At 42.4% G+C, this 13763-nt stretch overlaps 1 protein-coding gene across 3 annotated transcripts in view; it reads right to left on the reverse strand.

Annotated features, from left to right (window-relative positions):
- Nucleotides 1–13763, reverse strand: part of LOC139384091 (beta/gamma crystallin domain-containing protein 1-like) — a 53689-nt gene that overhangs the window by 1961 nt on the left and 37965 nt on the right. For all 3 annotated transcript variants that reach the window (XM_071128735.1, XM_071128737.1, XM_071128736.1), the window contains 15 exons: nt 13615–13733; nt 13071–13385; nt 10526–10652; nt 8754–8789; nt 7749–7930; nt 7429–7555; nt 7136–7281; nt 4128–4254; nt 3928–3957; nt 2266–2378; nt 1951–2083; nt 1638–1777; nt 1087–1210; nt 640–798; nt 218–383 (listed from right to left, as the gene is read on the reverse strand). In XM_071128735.1, coding sequence (XP_070984836.1) covers nt 218–383; nt 640–798; nt 1087–1210; nt 1638–1777; nt 1951–2083; nt 2266–2378; nt 3928–3957; nt 4128–4254; nt 7136–7281; nt 7429–7555; nt 7749–7930; nt 8754–8789; nt 10526–10652; nt 13071–13385; nt 13615–13733 — 2044 coding nt within the window. The remainder of the gene's footprint in view (nt 1–217; nt 384–639; nt 799–1086; nt 1211–1637; nt 1778–1950; nt 2084–2265; nt 2379–3927; nt 3958–4127; nt 4255–7135; nt 7282–7428; nt 7556–7748; nt 7931–8753; nt 8790–10525; nt 10653–13070; nt 13386–13614; nt 13734–13763) is intronic.

The following is a 13763-nucleotide window of genomic DNA, read 5'->3' on the forward strand; positions in this document are numbered from 1 at the left end:
TACAAGTTTGAGAGTGTATCTAGGTTTGGTGGCGGCTACCTATTCAATAGCTTGAGGACGTGGCAACATATGGATAATACAAACAACTTCCTAAACCTACCACCAGATGGAGCCAGACTATAACTATGGGGACTGAGCTGAATGCCAGAGCTATCTTTGTAGCTCTTAGTTAATGATAGTAAGGCTAGCTGAGAGAGAGCAGAAGAACTGATCTGACCTTTAACCTCTAGCACCAGGTCAGGTTTGAGGTGGCATCGGACCAGGCCGTCTGGGGTAATGCTCCACAGCTGGTTGTCTATCCCTGGCTCCGGAGGAGACACACTCAGCCTGCTGCCCGCCATGATAATGCTCCCTGATGTCTGCAGGCAACAGTCCTCCACCAGCTATAGAGACAGAGAATATGGGTTCAGGTGTGGGTGGATTCTGTATGAATACAAACTGACAAGCATGGTACAGATAAAGTTTCATTTGATTTTATATGAGAGATAATTGACAATTGTACTGGGCGGGATATGCTCAACACGTGACATGAAACTATGTTGAAAGAACGAGGAAGCCAGTTCTGCAACACTTGAAGTTGGTGGCGATGGAATGAGTGGAAATGATGATTCAGTGCAAAAGCTTGAGCCCATGAAGTACCTTGCAGCGTAGGACTCCGTCATGGTAGATCCAGATCTGGTCCACTCCCCCTGACTCCTCCAGGGCCTGGACCCGCAAAAGCTTGATTTCATCCAGAGGCCCTGACAGGGACATCACATCGCCCGTCTCTCTGCTCCGCAAACGGAAGTACACCTGCTTCTGTAGAGGTCAATAGGCAAACAACACACTTAACATTAGCTTGACTAGGCAAGATAAGAGTTCTCACCCGACAGTGGTCATTATCCAAATCCTAACTTGAGGTGGCTGCATATTATTTGCATTATGGGGTAATTCATGCAGTGATGACAAAATGAGATTAGTGCAAAAGTTGAGTTGTGTACACAGATCTCATGTCAGTCCATTGACTGTTGTTTAGTTATAGGGAAAACTGTATTGGATAGACAGCAATATGTGAATCTAAAATGGAACCATTCCACGCTTCCATACCTGCAATAGTGGTCGCAGGGATCCGATTCGCGGCCAGCTGCTGAACTTACACCAATCATTCAGTTCGCTTGGCGGTAGCAGGATCTGACGGCCCCGGTGGTTACTATCCTCATACAACACCCAACTGTAGGGCAGGAGAAATCAATCCAACACAGTCAGTTGGTCTTCTTATACAAAATCTCTGACACACCTCAAATGTAAACAATCAACCCTCCTACACCGTTTCAGTTTACAATAGCCCAGCAAAACTATGGGCTCTATTCAATCCGTATCGCGGAAGTTCAGCTTTACAGCGCGATTGAAATTTAAAGGCAATGTTACCGCGTCAGCGGAGACTGCGTTCCGGAAATGACCTTTACATTTATATTGCGCAATCTGCATCGCTTCAGGGATACAGATTAAATAGAGGACTGGTTGATGGTTTATTAGTTGCTTAGACAGTGCTTCAACCAACCAAGATGAATTGTAAATGAAACTCTCTCTTTAAAATGTCAATGTTTGTTTTTAATCGCCTAATAAAAACGGTCAAATCCTATCCAGGTGTGACTTACATTCCTCCGTGGATCACCAGGGAGCGTATGCGTCTGTCAACCCCAGCCAGCTGCAGGTTCACCGCCTCTCCCGTCAGCACCACCCTACGGCCTCTACACCCAACCTTACTGAACAGCGTTATGGACGGGAGGGAGAACTCCTGGAGAGACAAGGGGGAAGGGGAGGGTGGGTAAAAACCTGAGATTATACATTATGGTATTGTAGGTACAGGACATCTCTAAGATATGCAGTCACTTTGCACAGACATGACTTAGGTTCACAAATACTGTACGCGTGCATCCCATGCCAACACACATAATCCACTCTACTCACATGGCTGATGGTTTGTATGGAGCGGATGGTAGAGTCAGGACCCAGACAGCCCATTGACTCAGTGTTAGGGTAATCTCCCTCCTCCAGGACAAACATGTGCTCTGTGAACTGGGATCCCTCATATGCCACCCAGCTGGAACATAACATAGAGGCACACAGTCAACATAGCGCTCTCCAGTACTAAGTCCCCTTTGAGTGTTCAGAGGGCTCTTGGACAACAGAAAAGGAAAGCCTACACTTTCAGTATTTTTTTCCTATCAAAAGGCACAGTATTGATGTTTACATGCTGCATTTAAAGCAGATTTTTTTGCTCACCTCCCAGCCAGTACTCTACAGGAGCGAGGGGAGAAGTCTTCCTCCAGGGATACCACACTGTCCTCCAGTACCACCACTCTGCCCTGGAACCCAGGCTCTGAGAACAGCTGGACCTACAGTACATACACAGGAGACTGACATGAGACAGGGCCGCCATAATGTACAGTGGATTACAGTGGTGGCTGGAGAAGTGGGTATACTCTAATTTTGCCCAAAATTTCCTCGGCTGCCCAACCGGCTAAGCAAAGGTGTCCTGTGTAAAGAATTCTATGAGAAACAGTGACATACAGTCTGAATGACCTAAAATGATAAATCCATATTGGTCTTTCACAGCTCAACCCAAGCTGTACTGTGCAGTAGTCTAATAGTAGGCCTACTATTTAAACAGATAAATTATGCTGTCAACTAAGCCTGAAATTCACAGGTTTAATAGTAAAACTACAAAATTGGATGTTCTAAGACCACAACAATGCTTAAACCACATCAATCAGCACACTACTTTTGAGGTCTGGGAAAAATAGAAGATTTTGTATTTATTTATTGTGTAGTTACCCTTTAATTCAAGTGCTCGGGCACCTAGCACTGTTGTTTGGTTAGTAGTGTTTTTTTGTAGCACATGAGATGGAGTTTGCAAAACAAATGTCCACAGGATTGACGCAAATAATATAATTCTGCCAGGTAGGCATAGGCTACTATGTAGCTAGTTAACATTTAATTGAGAAGATTTTTGGGGAAAGACTTTCCCATCTACCACAGGGGTGTCAAACTCATTCCATGGATGGCCTGAGTGTCTGTGGGTTTGTTTGTTTTTTCTTTCAATTAAGACCTAGACAGCCAGGTTAGGGAAGTTCCTTACTAATTAGTGACCTTAAATCATCAATCAAGTACAAGGGTGGAACAAAAACCCGCAGGCCCTCGGCCCCTGTGGAATGAGTTTGACACCTGATCTACCAGAAGACGGTTAGGCCTATCATTAGCATTGCTATATTTTTTCCATGTTCCTTAATTTTTTAAAACCTGGACGTTTTACTTCATATTATGAGGCATGCTTCAAGATAGCCTCTAGCTAAAATCCCACCATAGAAACTTGGAGGCAATTATTTTATAAAGACTTCCTCATATGCTTTCTCCTGTTCTATTGGTTTTCTTTCAACTTTATTTGATTGTTTAGCAGCTAAAGACATTAACCTAGTCATTTTAGTGACCCATGGTAGTTGTTGCATCTTTAGATCTCCCCTCTCTACGTTTCTAACAGATATTTCCAACTCTGTCCATGAAACCGCTCACACATGTGGTATGGATTTTAGAACAGTGTTTTCCCGCAAATTGCATTCTGGAACATTTGCACCGATCTAGGTCTACAGCCGTGTGCAAATTGCTGTGCTGAAAATGTGAAGAAGGACATTTTAAGCTAAACATTCTGATCTGGTCCACCAGCCGGGGTATATCTCCACTCCACTACTTTCATACGCATCATGGGAATTTAGAAGTGAGTATACGCAATGCCCACTGAAAAAGAAGTGGGTATATGGCGTAAACCTGCTTATACCCTCCACTACACGTAGGCTACTCTTCATGCAAACTGATGGTATAATCACTCCCATACATTATTGACTATGTTAAGATAGTTAGTACTATTTGTTTATCACTATCTGACTTTACCTTGAACTTGCTTGATCCACCCTGGTTATCCTGAAAGTAATAAAGAAGGAAATGATGGATTACATTCTTTATCGTCACTGGATAAACCATTTCAAAGTATCCTCACCAACCTCACAACTTATCACTGTCATGCAAGTAAAAACTTAGTATGATACTATAAAGGTGATACTACTGTGAGTATTATTTTACAACGGTTTTACCTGGAAAACGGGCTGCAGCGAGGAGATCTTGAGGTTCTGTCCTCCCCAGTCCTCTGGGCTTCCGTAGAGGCCTTTCTCTAGAACGTAGAGCTCTCCGGAGAACATTGGGTTCTCAAAGGCAACCCACCTGTTTAGAGCACACAACAGGTTGGAACTGGCAAATGAACACTTACAGTAGGACACCCCATAAAACGGTACAATTTTACAATATAACATGTTGTAAATAGTATCATTCCCTCCCGTGCTACATAAACTTTAAACAGGTGGTCTGAATATGATCATTATAGGCCTTATCATTTGACTGTAGTCTCAAGTCCTCTAACTTCACTGACATTTTCAACCTCTCCCTGACCGAGTCTGTAATAACTACATGTTTCAAGCAGACCACCATAGTCCCTGTACCCAAGGAAGCAAAGGTAACCTAAATGATTACCGCCCTGTAGTTGATCGTGGAGTACAGGATAGGGCGGGCCGAACAGGCCCCCAATAACATTGACGGGGCTGTAGTGAAGCGGTTCGGGAGTTTCAAATTATCATGGTCTAAACACACCAAGACGGTCATGAAGAGGGCACGACAAAACCTTTTTCCCCCCAGGAGACTGAAAAGATTTGGAATGGGTCCCCAGATCATAAAAAAGTTCTACAGCTGCATCATCAAAAGCATCCTGACCGGCTACATTACCGCCTGGTATTGCAACTGCTCGGCATATGACCATAAGGCGCTACAGAGGGTAGTGTGTACGGCCCAGTGCATCACTGGGGCCAAGCTTCCTGCCATCCAGGACCTATATAATAGGCGGTGTCAGAGGAAAGCCCATAAAATTGTCAGAGACTCCAGTCACCGAAGTCATAGACTGTTTTCTCTGCTACCACACGGCAAGCGGTACCGGAGCGCCAAGTCTTGGTCCAAAAGGCTCCTTAACAGCTTCTACCCCCAAGCCATATGAGTGCTGAACAATTAATAAAATGGTCACCGGACTATTTACATTAACCCCCCTCCATTTGTTTGTACACTGCTGCTACTCTCTGTTTATTATCTATACATAGTCACTTCACCACTACCTACATGTACAAATGATCTCGACTAACCTGTACCCCCACACACTGACATGGTACTGGTACCCCCTGTATATAGCGTCGTTATTGTTATTTTATTGTGTTACTTATTATTTTTACTTTAGTTTATTTGGTAAATATTTTCTTAACTCTTCTTGAACTGCACGGTTGGTTAAGGGCTTGTAAGTAAGCATTTCACGGTAAGGTGTATTCGGCGCATTAGATGTTTATAACTTAAATCACTAGCTGTAACTCCATTATATTACTACCAAACCAACAGCCCTAGCATTAGATGTTTATAGCTTAAATCACTAGCTGTAACTCCATTATATTACTACCAAACCAACAGCCCTAGCATTAGATGTTTATAACTTAAATCACTAGCTGTAACTCCATTATATTACTACCAAACCAACAGCCCTAGCATTAGATGTTTATAACTTAAATCACTAGCTGTAACTCCATTATATTACTACCAAACCAACAGCCCTAGCATTAGATGTTTATATCTTAAATCACTAGCTGTAACTCCATTATATTACTACCAAACCAACAGCCCTAGTATTAGATGTTTATAACTTAAATCAATAGCTGTAGCTCCATACTAGCCAAACAAATTAGCCGACATGTATTTTTTTAATCATCAACTGTTACTAACGATCCTCAGCAACAACCACACATCCGTAACGGCGTTTACAGAGGAAGCAAACTTAGGTAAATACAACAATGGAATTAAATAGAATGATAATGTAGGCTATACCAACTGAAGGGAACTAACAGTAAATTGGCAGTTAAATATGGGTGGTTATTAGTCCTACTGACGGTTGATAATGAAAGTGGCTAATATTTAACATGATAGAAATAGGAGACAGAGAAAGTCGAGGTAACCTATAATTAAGACATTCGAGAGTGCCCATCCCTGCATGTTAAAAGGCCGTACACAAAACATTCTGCATAATGGCACAGCATTTCATAAACTTTACTGTGGGATATGCTTGATATACTTCAGTTCGCTGCCATATGACTGGTTTCACATTAGTCTCCAGCAATTATAAAAGGTAAAATAGATCCAAAACAAGTGTTATTTAGGCCTATATTTACAATTTCCTTATCCAAACGGATTACTAATTTACCTGGCTCTTATTAATAGCTCTTATGAAGTTGCAAATTACAGTGCATGGAGAATGGTGGTGTAAATGTGGTAGAATTATTAGAGAATTAAGTAAAGTTCAGAATACACCTCTGCCACACCTTGATTCCTTAGATCTAACTATGTGAGAATAGCATGCCTTTCTCATGCTTAAGTTCAAGGTCAGAGTACGCATAAAAAGAAAAGTGCATAAAAAGGGAATTTTGTTCCATTTAGATGCACTTAACTCGGGTCAAAATCTGGCCCTACATAACTAAATAGTTTGGAAAGATGCATTCAAATGGAAGTGAAAGTTCTAATTTCATTCTAACATAGAGACATTTGTGATAGCTTATGAACCACTGCGACAACTGAATATACCATATACAAAAAAGCACGGCATCCATCCTGCTAATAGCCAATGAAGCTGAAGGTGATTCAATTCATGTCTGGAACATGGCCACTCCCTTTTCGAAAAACGTAATAATAATATTGACTCCAGCACTGTGCCTTTACACCCTAATCTCATCTTTTAGAATATGTAACCCTAGAGTGCGCTCTCATTCTTCCACCCATTGTCTAACCTTCAGTATTACTTTACTAAGCGTGACATTCACACACCTCTTTCATGTTTGTGCCCTACGGTGCTGTGTGTGTGAGTATGTGTTCATTAAAAGCTTGCAATAAGAGGAAAGAGGATAGGAGTGACCCACCTATATATATCTCTAGCACAGCAAGCCCAAGCCTTGGTGCAGTTATGACACACCGCGTTTCAGTGGATGCAAGGCCTGCTTACATAGGACTGTCAGATAATTTGACTTACACTCCACCCTGTACATTGATGGACTGCGTCTTGGGGCCGCAGCAGGTGTCCTCCATGTTAGTGACAGGCCCCAGCAGGTCCATGTGGACCCCTCTCTCCCCAAAGTCCCTCTCACTGAACAGCTTCACATGGGGAGACAGGAAGTCCTACAACACAGGGAATGTACACACAAACACCATTCAAATGGCCCCTCTGGATTAACAAGATCAAAGTAGACCCATCTTTTCAACTACCTGACCATTCATACTTCAAAACCCATCAAAGACAGGTCTGAATAGAGTTGCAATACTTACAGAGCATACACGGCGCAGTGACAGGAGCTGGTCTCCGTAGCCTCCCCACTCCCTCCAGTCAGGGTACTCCCCTTCCTCCAGGAGATACTGGTGACCCTCAAAGTCTGGCTCATCATAGCCCACCCAGCTACAGGGACAATCAGGAGGGTGATGTTCGAGTACATACAAGCCAATACAGTACAGAATTAATAGACCATTAATCTGTGTTATGATAGGTTAATATGGGCAGAAGGGGGTCATTACATAGATAAGATACACAATTCTACAATACTATCCCTTACTGTACAGTATGTCAGCTGAGATCAACCACAAGTACGTACAGTCCTCTAAGGATCTTGAGGGATCCCACAGAACACAATGTCTTCCTTTTGACTGGATTCTCTTCTTCCTCCTCCTCCTCCTCCTCCCCATCTTCCTCATCTCCTCCCTCTCTGAAGTCGTACACATCATCGTCAATCTCCACACACTTGCCCTCAAAGCACGGCCTCTCGAACACCAGAGCCTGAGGGGGAGAGAAGGGGTTCAAGTTTAGGCTGATGTGCTGAGGTGGGCAGTGTGTTCCATGCTGTCCCCATCCCCATGCCAGGGCTGCATGCTCCTCATACCACAGATTCCAGCTCCCTAGGCCCTGTGCCATCTGGCCAAAACATACTGTATTTCACCACTGCCTGTCTGTCAGTGTAATTTAAGCCCAGATGGCTACATGGTACTTTTTCCTAACCTATAAATCAATCATATACTTGAATGGATACACAAATGTTCAGCACATACTGGGCCAGACAACTACATTATCAGCCCCTTGAAAACGCATAAACTGTGCTTGCATATTTCTACATTTTAGATTGACTACTGAAATTGACCTAAACAAACAGCTCTACTGGTAACCACAGGCCTGTCTTCTGGGTTAGACAGCGAGAGTGAGAGCATGCAGAGACGGCACACTGGTGCCATGTGTCCATAGAGCTGCCAGTGCACACATAGTTCTCTCACTAGTCACTGGCCAATTCACCTGCAACAACAGGCCTGTCTGTCTGATTCACAACGGGCAGATTTGATAAGGCAGAGGATTTAGGATGGCAGCGGAGCTATAATAATATGCCATGTCATCAGATCACAGCTTGTCTTCAGCCATGTCACAAGAATAACATTTTACAAGCCTTTGGTTATTATGAGTTTTGTGATAAGAGGCTCTTGCAGTTGTTGAAACTTCCCGCTGTCATTCACTGACTGTATGTTTATTTTTTTCATCCTTAAACACTGATGTAAATATGAATGGCCATGGAAATAGCTATAAAAACAGAAGAATTCACAGAGGGGAGACGTACCTTTACTTCATTAGAATGCTCCACCTTTATCCCACCCTGTAAGACACGGAAAACCACACAGTAGGCTTTTAACATCATAGAGATAAAACAGTGGAAGCTATATGGGGAAAGTGATTGTCAGAAAATACAGTGACTTGCGAAAGTATTCGGCCCCCTTGAACTTTGCGACCTTTTGCCACATTTCAGGCTTCAAACATAAAGATATAAAACTGTATTTTTTTGTGAAGAATCAACAACAAGTGGGACACAATCATGAAGTGGAACGACATTTATTGGATGTTTCAAACTTTTTTAACAAATCAAAAACTGAAAAATTGGGCGTGCAAAATTATTCAGCCCCTTTACTTTCAGTGCAGCAAACTCTCTCCAGAAGTTCAGTGAGGATCTCTGAATGATCCAATGTTGACCTAAATGACTAATGATGATAAATACAATCCACCTGTGTGTAATCAAGTCTCCGTATAAATGCACCTGCACTGTGATAGTCTCAGAGGTCCGTTAAAAGCGCAGAGAGCATCATGAAGAACAAGGAACACACCAGGCAGGTCCGAGATATTGTTGTGAAGAAGTTTAAAGCCGGATTTGGATACAAAAAGATTTCCCAAGCTTTAAACATCCCAAGGAGCACTGTGCAAGCGATAATATTGAAATGGAAGTAGTATCAGACCACTGTAAATCTACCAAGACCTGGCCGTCCCTCTAAACTTTCAACTCATACAAGGAGAAGACTGATCAGAGATGCAGCCAAGAGGCCCATGATCACTCTGGATGAACTGCAGAGATCTACAGCTGAGGTGGGAAACTCTGTCCATAGGACAACAATCAGTCGTATATTGCACAAATCTGGCCTTTATGGAAGAGTGGCAAGAAGAAAGCCATTTCTTAAAGATATCCATAAAAAGTGTCGTTTAAAGTTTGCCACAAGCCACCTGGGAGACACACCAAACATGTGGAAGAAAGTGCTCTGGTCAGATGAAACCAAAATTGAACTTTTTGGCAACAATGCAAAACATTATGTTTGGCGTAAAAGCAACACAGCTGAACACACCATCCCCACTGTCAAACATGGTGGTGGCAGCATCATGGTTTGGGCCTGCTTTTCTTCAGCAGGGACAGGGAAGATGGTTAAAATTGATGGGAAGATGGATGGAGCCAAATACAGGACCATTCTGGAAGAAAACCTGATGGAGTCTGCAAAAGACCTGAGACTGGGACGAAGATTTGTCTTCCAACAAGACAATGATCCAAAACATAAAGCAAAATCTACAATGGAATGGTTCAAAAATAAACATATCCAGGTGTTAGAATGGCCAAGTCAAAGTCCAGACCTGAATCCAATCGAGAATCTGTGGAAAGAACTGAAAACTGCTGTTCACAAATGCTCTCCATCCAACCTCACTGAGCTCGAGCTGTTTTGCAAGGAGGAATGGGAAAAAATGTCAGTCTCTCGATGTGCAAAACTGATAGAGACATACCCCAAGCGACTTACAGCTGTAATCGCAGCAAAAGGTGGCGCTACAAAGTATTAACTTAAGGGGGCTGAATAATTTTGCACGCCCAATTTTTCAGTTTTTGATTTGTTAAAAAAGTTTGAAATATCCAATAAATGTCGTTCCACTTCATGATTGTGTCCCACTTGTTGTTGATTCTTCACAAAAAAATACAGTTTTATATCTTTATGTTTGAAGCCTGAAATGTGGCGAAAGGTCGCAAAGTTCAAGGGGGCCGAATACTTTCGCAAGGCACTGTAAGTAAGAATGCCATAATGATACCATTTTGAGGGGTTTCAGAGATCCGATGAACGGCTGAGGGAATCCCCAGGCCTCCGGACAGGGATACTCTCCCACCTCCAACACCGCTAGCAGACCCCCAAACCCTGGGTCACTATACACCAGCCAGCTACAGGACAGGGAAAAGGCCCACACACACACACACACCGCATACAAAGATTAGACACTAAGTGATGTACATCACACCTTTGTTTTTCAGCTCCCATGTAAATATTAATAATAAAGAAAATCCCAATACAATCTCAGGGTGTTAGCCCCGTGATTCTCCTTCACAAGACAGACATGAGTAGATATCCTAAACTATATCTAAAATGACGATATATGTGACTCGTTTCAGGAAACTAGACGTATATTGCACGTCAGTACTTCACAGGAGAGCCATTTGAACGTATATATATATTTTTTTATCAAAATGCGAACTTCATGTGTCTTAATAACAAACATGTATGTCATCTGTAAATATGAAGATTTAAAAAAAAAATTACGAGCCTAGTTGGTTTAACAACAGAAAAAGAAAGCAATGATTTGTTGAGATAGTGAGTTAGCTGGATATGCCAAGAGATTCGGATTGGTCTGCCATGTAGCACACTTCTGTCTATTTGAGCTGGTCAGTAACGTTATGTGTAGGTAATTCTGTCTAATACGGCTTTAAAATATATATATATATATATATTGCATAGTAGAAATGCATAAGTGTTGCGCTCCACTTTCTGGAGGACCGAGTTTTGAAATCAATGGAATTAGAGTATGATAACTAATGGAGAAAACACCTGTCTCCGGATTACATCTTCAAACTAAGGGCAACCATGGCATCCGTGAGAGAGGGAGAAGCGTCCATCCATACGGGTAAGATAGTCTAGCTAGCTCCATTTTCAGATATTACACATTTCACATTTTTGTCACAAAGTTGTTTTCAATTTCAAGTTAGTGTACTGTTAGCTAGCTAGCTAACGTTAGCTGACTGGCTCGCTAGCTGACGTGTTACGTGTATGATCTGTGTAGTAATATTATTCGTATCTCAGAGCCATTTGTTTTGCTAGTTATAGCCTAATGTTAGCACGCTAACATTGAACCTGGTTGGTTAGCTATCTGCAGAATCATGCAGGGTAGTAATGTTCATGAGTTGGGATTATGGTTCATTGTTTAGTTTGTTAGCTACATGTCTTAACAAAAGACTCCACTATGCAAGTATCCATTTCAAGTAAAATGGTCAGGGTGAGCTGTTCTCTCATTTGTGTCTGGAAGTAGCTAGCAAGCTAGCCAACATTAGTCAGTTACTTTGGGTGCCTGATTTCTGTTGTTAGGTCAGCTAACGTTACATGTATGATCTGTGTAGTAATATTATTTGTTTCTCAGAGCCATTTGCATTGCTAGTTATAGCCTAATGCTAGCTAACATTGAACCTGATTGGTTAGCTACCTGCAGATTCATGCAGGTTAGTAACGTAATAACTTGGGATTATGGTTCATTGTTTAGCTAGCTAGCTACATTTCTTAACAAAAGACTCCACTATGCAAGTAACAATTTCAATAGAATGGCAATGATGTCATTACAACAACTGTTGATAGATGTAGCTGGTAAATTCGCTCTGGCCAGAGTGTGCCAGAGCTCAGAATAACTGACAAATTTACAAACGCTCAACACTATGCTCTGGATAACATCAGCCTAACCAGCTCTGCTAGGATGAGTAAAATGGTCAGAGTAAGCTGTTCTCACACTTGTGTCTGGTAGTAGCTAGCAAGCTAACCAACGTTAGCCAGTTAGCTCGGGTGCTTGACTGCTGTTTTTAAGACAGAACTCTTGGATCAACTCTTAAAGAGATGGGTTGGGATAAAGCTTAAGAGGGTGTGAACTATGCTGAATGGGTGTAGACAAAGAGGTCTCCAGTAGGTGTACCAAAACATTCAAAGGCCATTTTCTCAAAAGTGAGGATACAAGTTTTTCAACTTTCAAAGCAGAATTACTTTCCCATTGTTCCTCAACTGTAGTGTATGAAATACCATTTTCTAGCTCGGAGTCTCTACTTTTTTCCAATGTAAAAAGCACCATTTTAAATTTTGCTACATAAGACCGAATCGAGCCGGTCGGTCACATATATAAAATCACCAAGGTAACTACTGTATATAGAAAACAACAACAGTTTGTGTGACTGAGTGAAAACATCTAACGGCAGGTTTAAGTCACTCCAACAAACAAACAGGCCAGCCTGCATTCCACTGAGGAAAGAGAAGATGCCAGACCAACACACTCTCAGGTCTTATTCTGTATTTCATATGACACGGTATATCTAATGCGAAGTAAGCTCTGTCTATGAGAAGAATTGCCAACAATAATGCATACGCAAAATCATGAATGAACATGCAAAATTATAGTTTGCAAACTGTTTCATCCATTTCAACACGCTTTTGAGCAATAGCAAGCCTGCTGGGGCGATGTAGTCCAGTATACTGGATTCAATTGAATATTATAGCAATATCTGGACTATGATTTGGACCTTCAACCGTGTTGGTATGAGGGTAGAACTTACACTCCAGAGTGGACCTTGATGGAGCCGGTGTTCTGTATGTTCCCATAGGAACAGATCTCAATGGAGTCGTCACAGAATGATGACATCCTCCCCAGACCATTCACCTCAGTGTACAGGTCAATCTGAGGTAAACTGTAGTCCCTCACTGCCAGGCGGATGGATCCGATGATCATGGGTGAAGTTGGGACAGGCTGATCCATCTGGTCCAGTGCCCCTGATGTCACCTCCTCTGCCCACACGTTGACCAGCTCCATGGGGCCCTCCTCCAAGGCGATGGTCCGCCCCTGGAACCCTGGCTTCTCATATAGCAGCCAGCTACACAGACAGGAAGTGATGACACACAGAGGCATGTTCATAACAGTGACAATATGTTTAGAGTTGCTGTCATGCCTCGTTAATATGAGACATTCATCAATTCATAAAGGATTGTGTCAAGTTAATAAGATTTTTATGTGTGTGAGATTTTTATTAATCTAAGCATTTATTGATGGAATAAAGAGTAAGGGAACGAGGGAAGAATGTTGTCCCCAACAAACGGTCTTACCATCCCCTGATGACCCTGACTGAGATGACAGGAGACAGCTTCATCATGGAGGCATCCTCCACGTCACCAAACACCTCGTAGGCCTCTCCTTCAAACTGAGCCTGCTCATGGAGCACTATCTACAACAGGAAGTAGAGATGGACAGTAAG

The sequence above is a fragment of the Oncorhynchus clarkii genome, chromosome 25 (assembly GCF_045791955.1).
Source record: "Oncorhynchus clarkii lewisi isolate Uvic-CL-2024 chromosome 25, UVic_Ocla_1.0, whole genome shotgun sequence".
Taxonomy (NCBI): domain Eukaryota; kingdom Metazoa; phylum Chordata; class Actinopteri; order Salmoniformes; family Salmonidae; genus Oncorhynchus; species Oncorhynchus clarkii.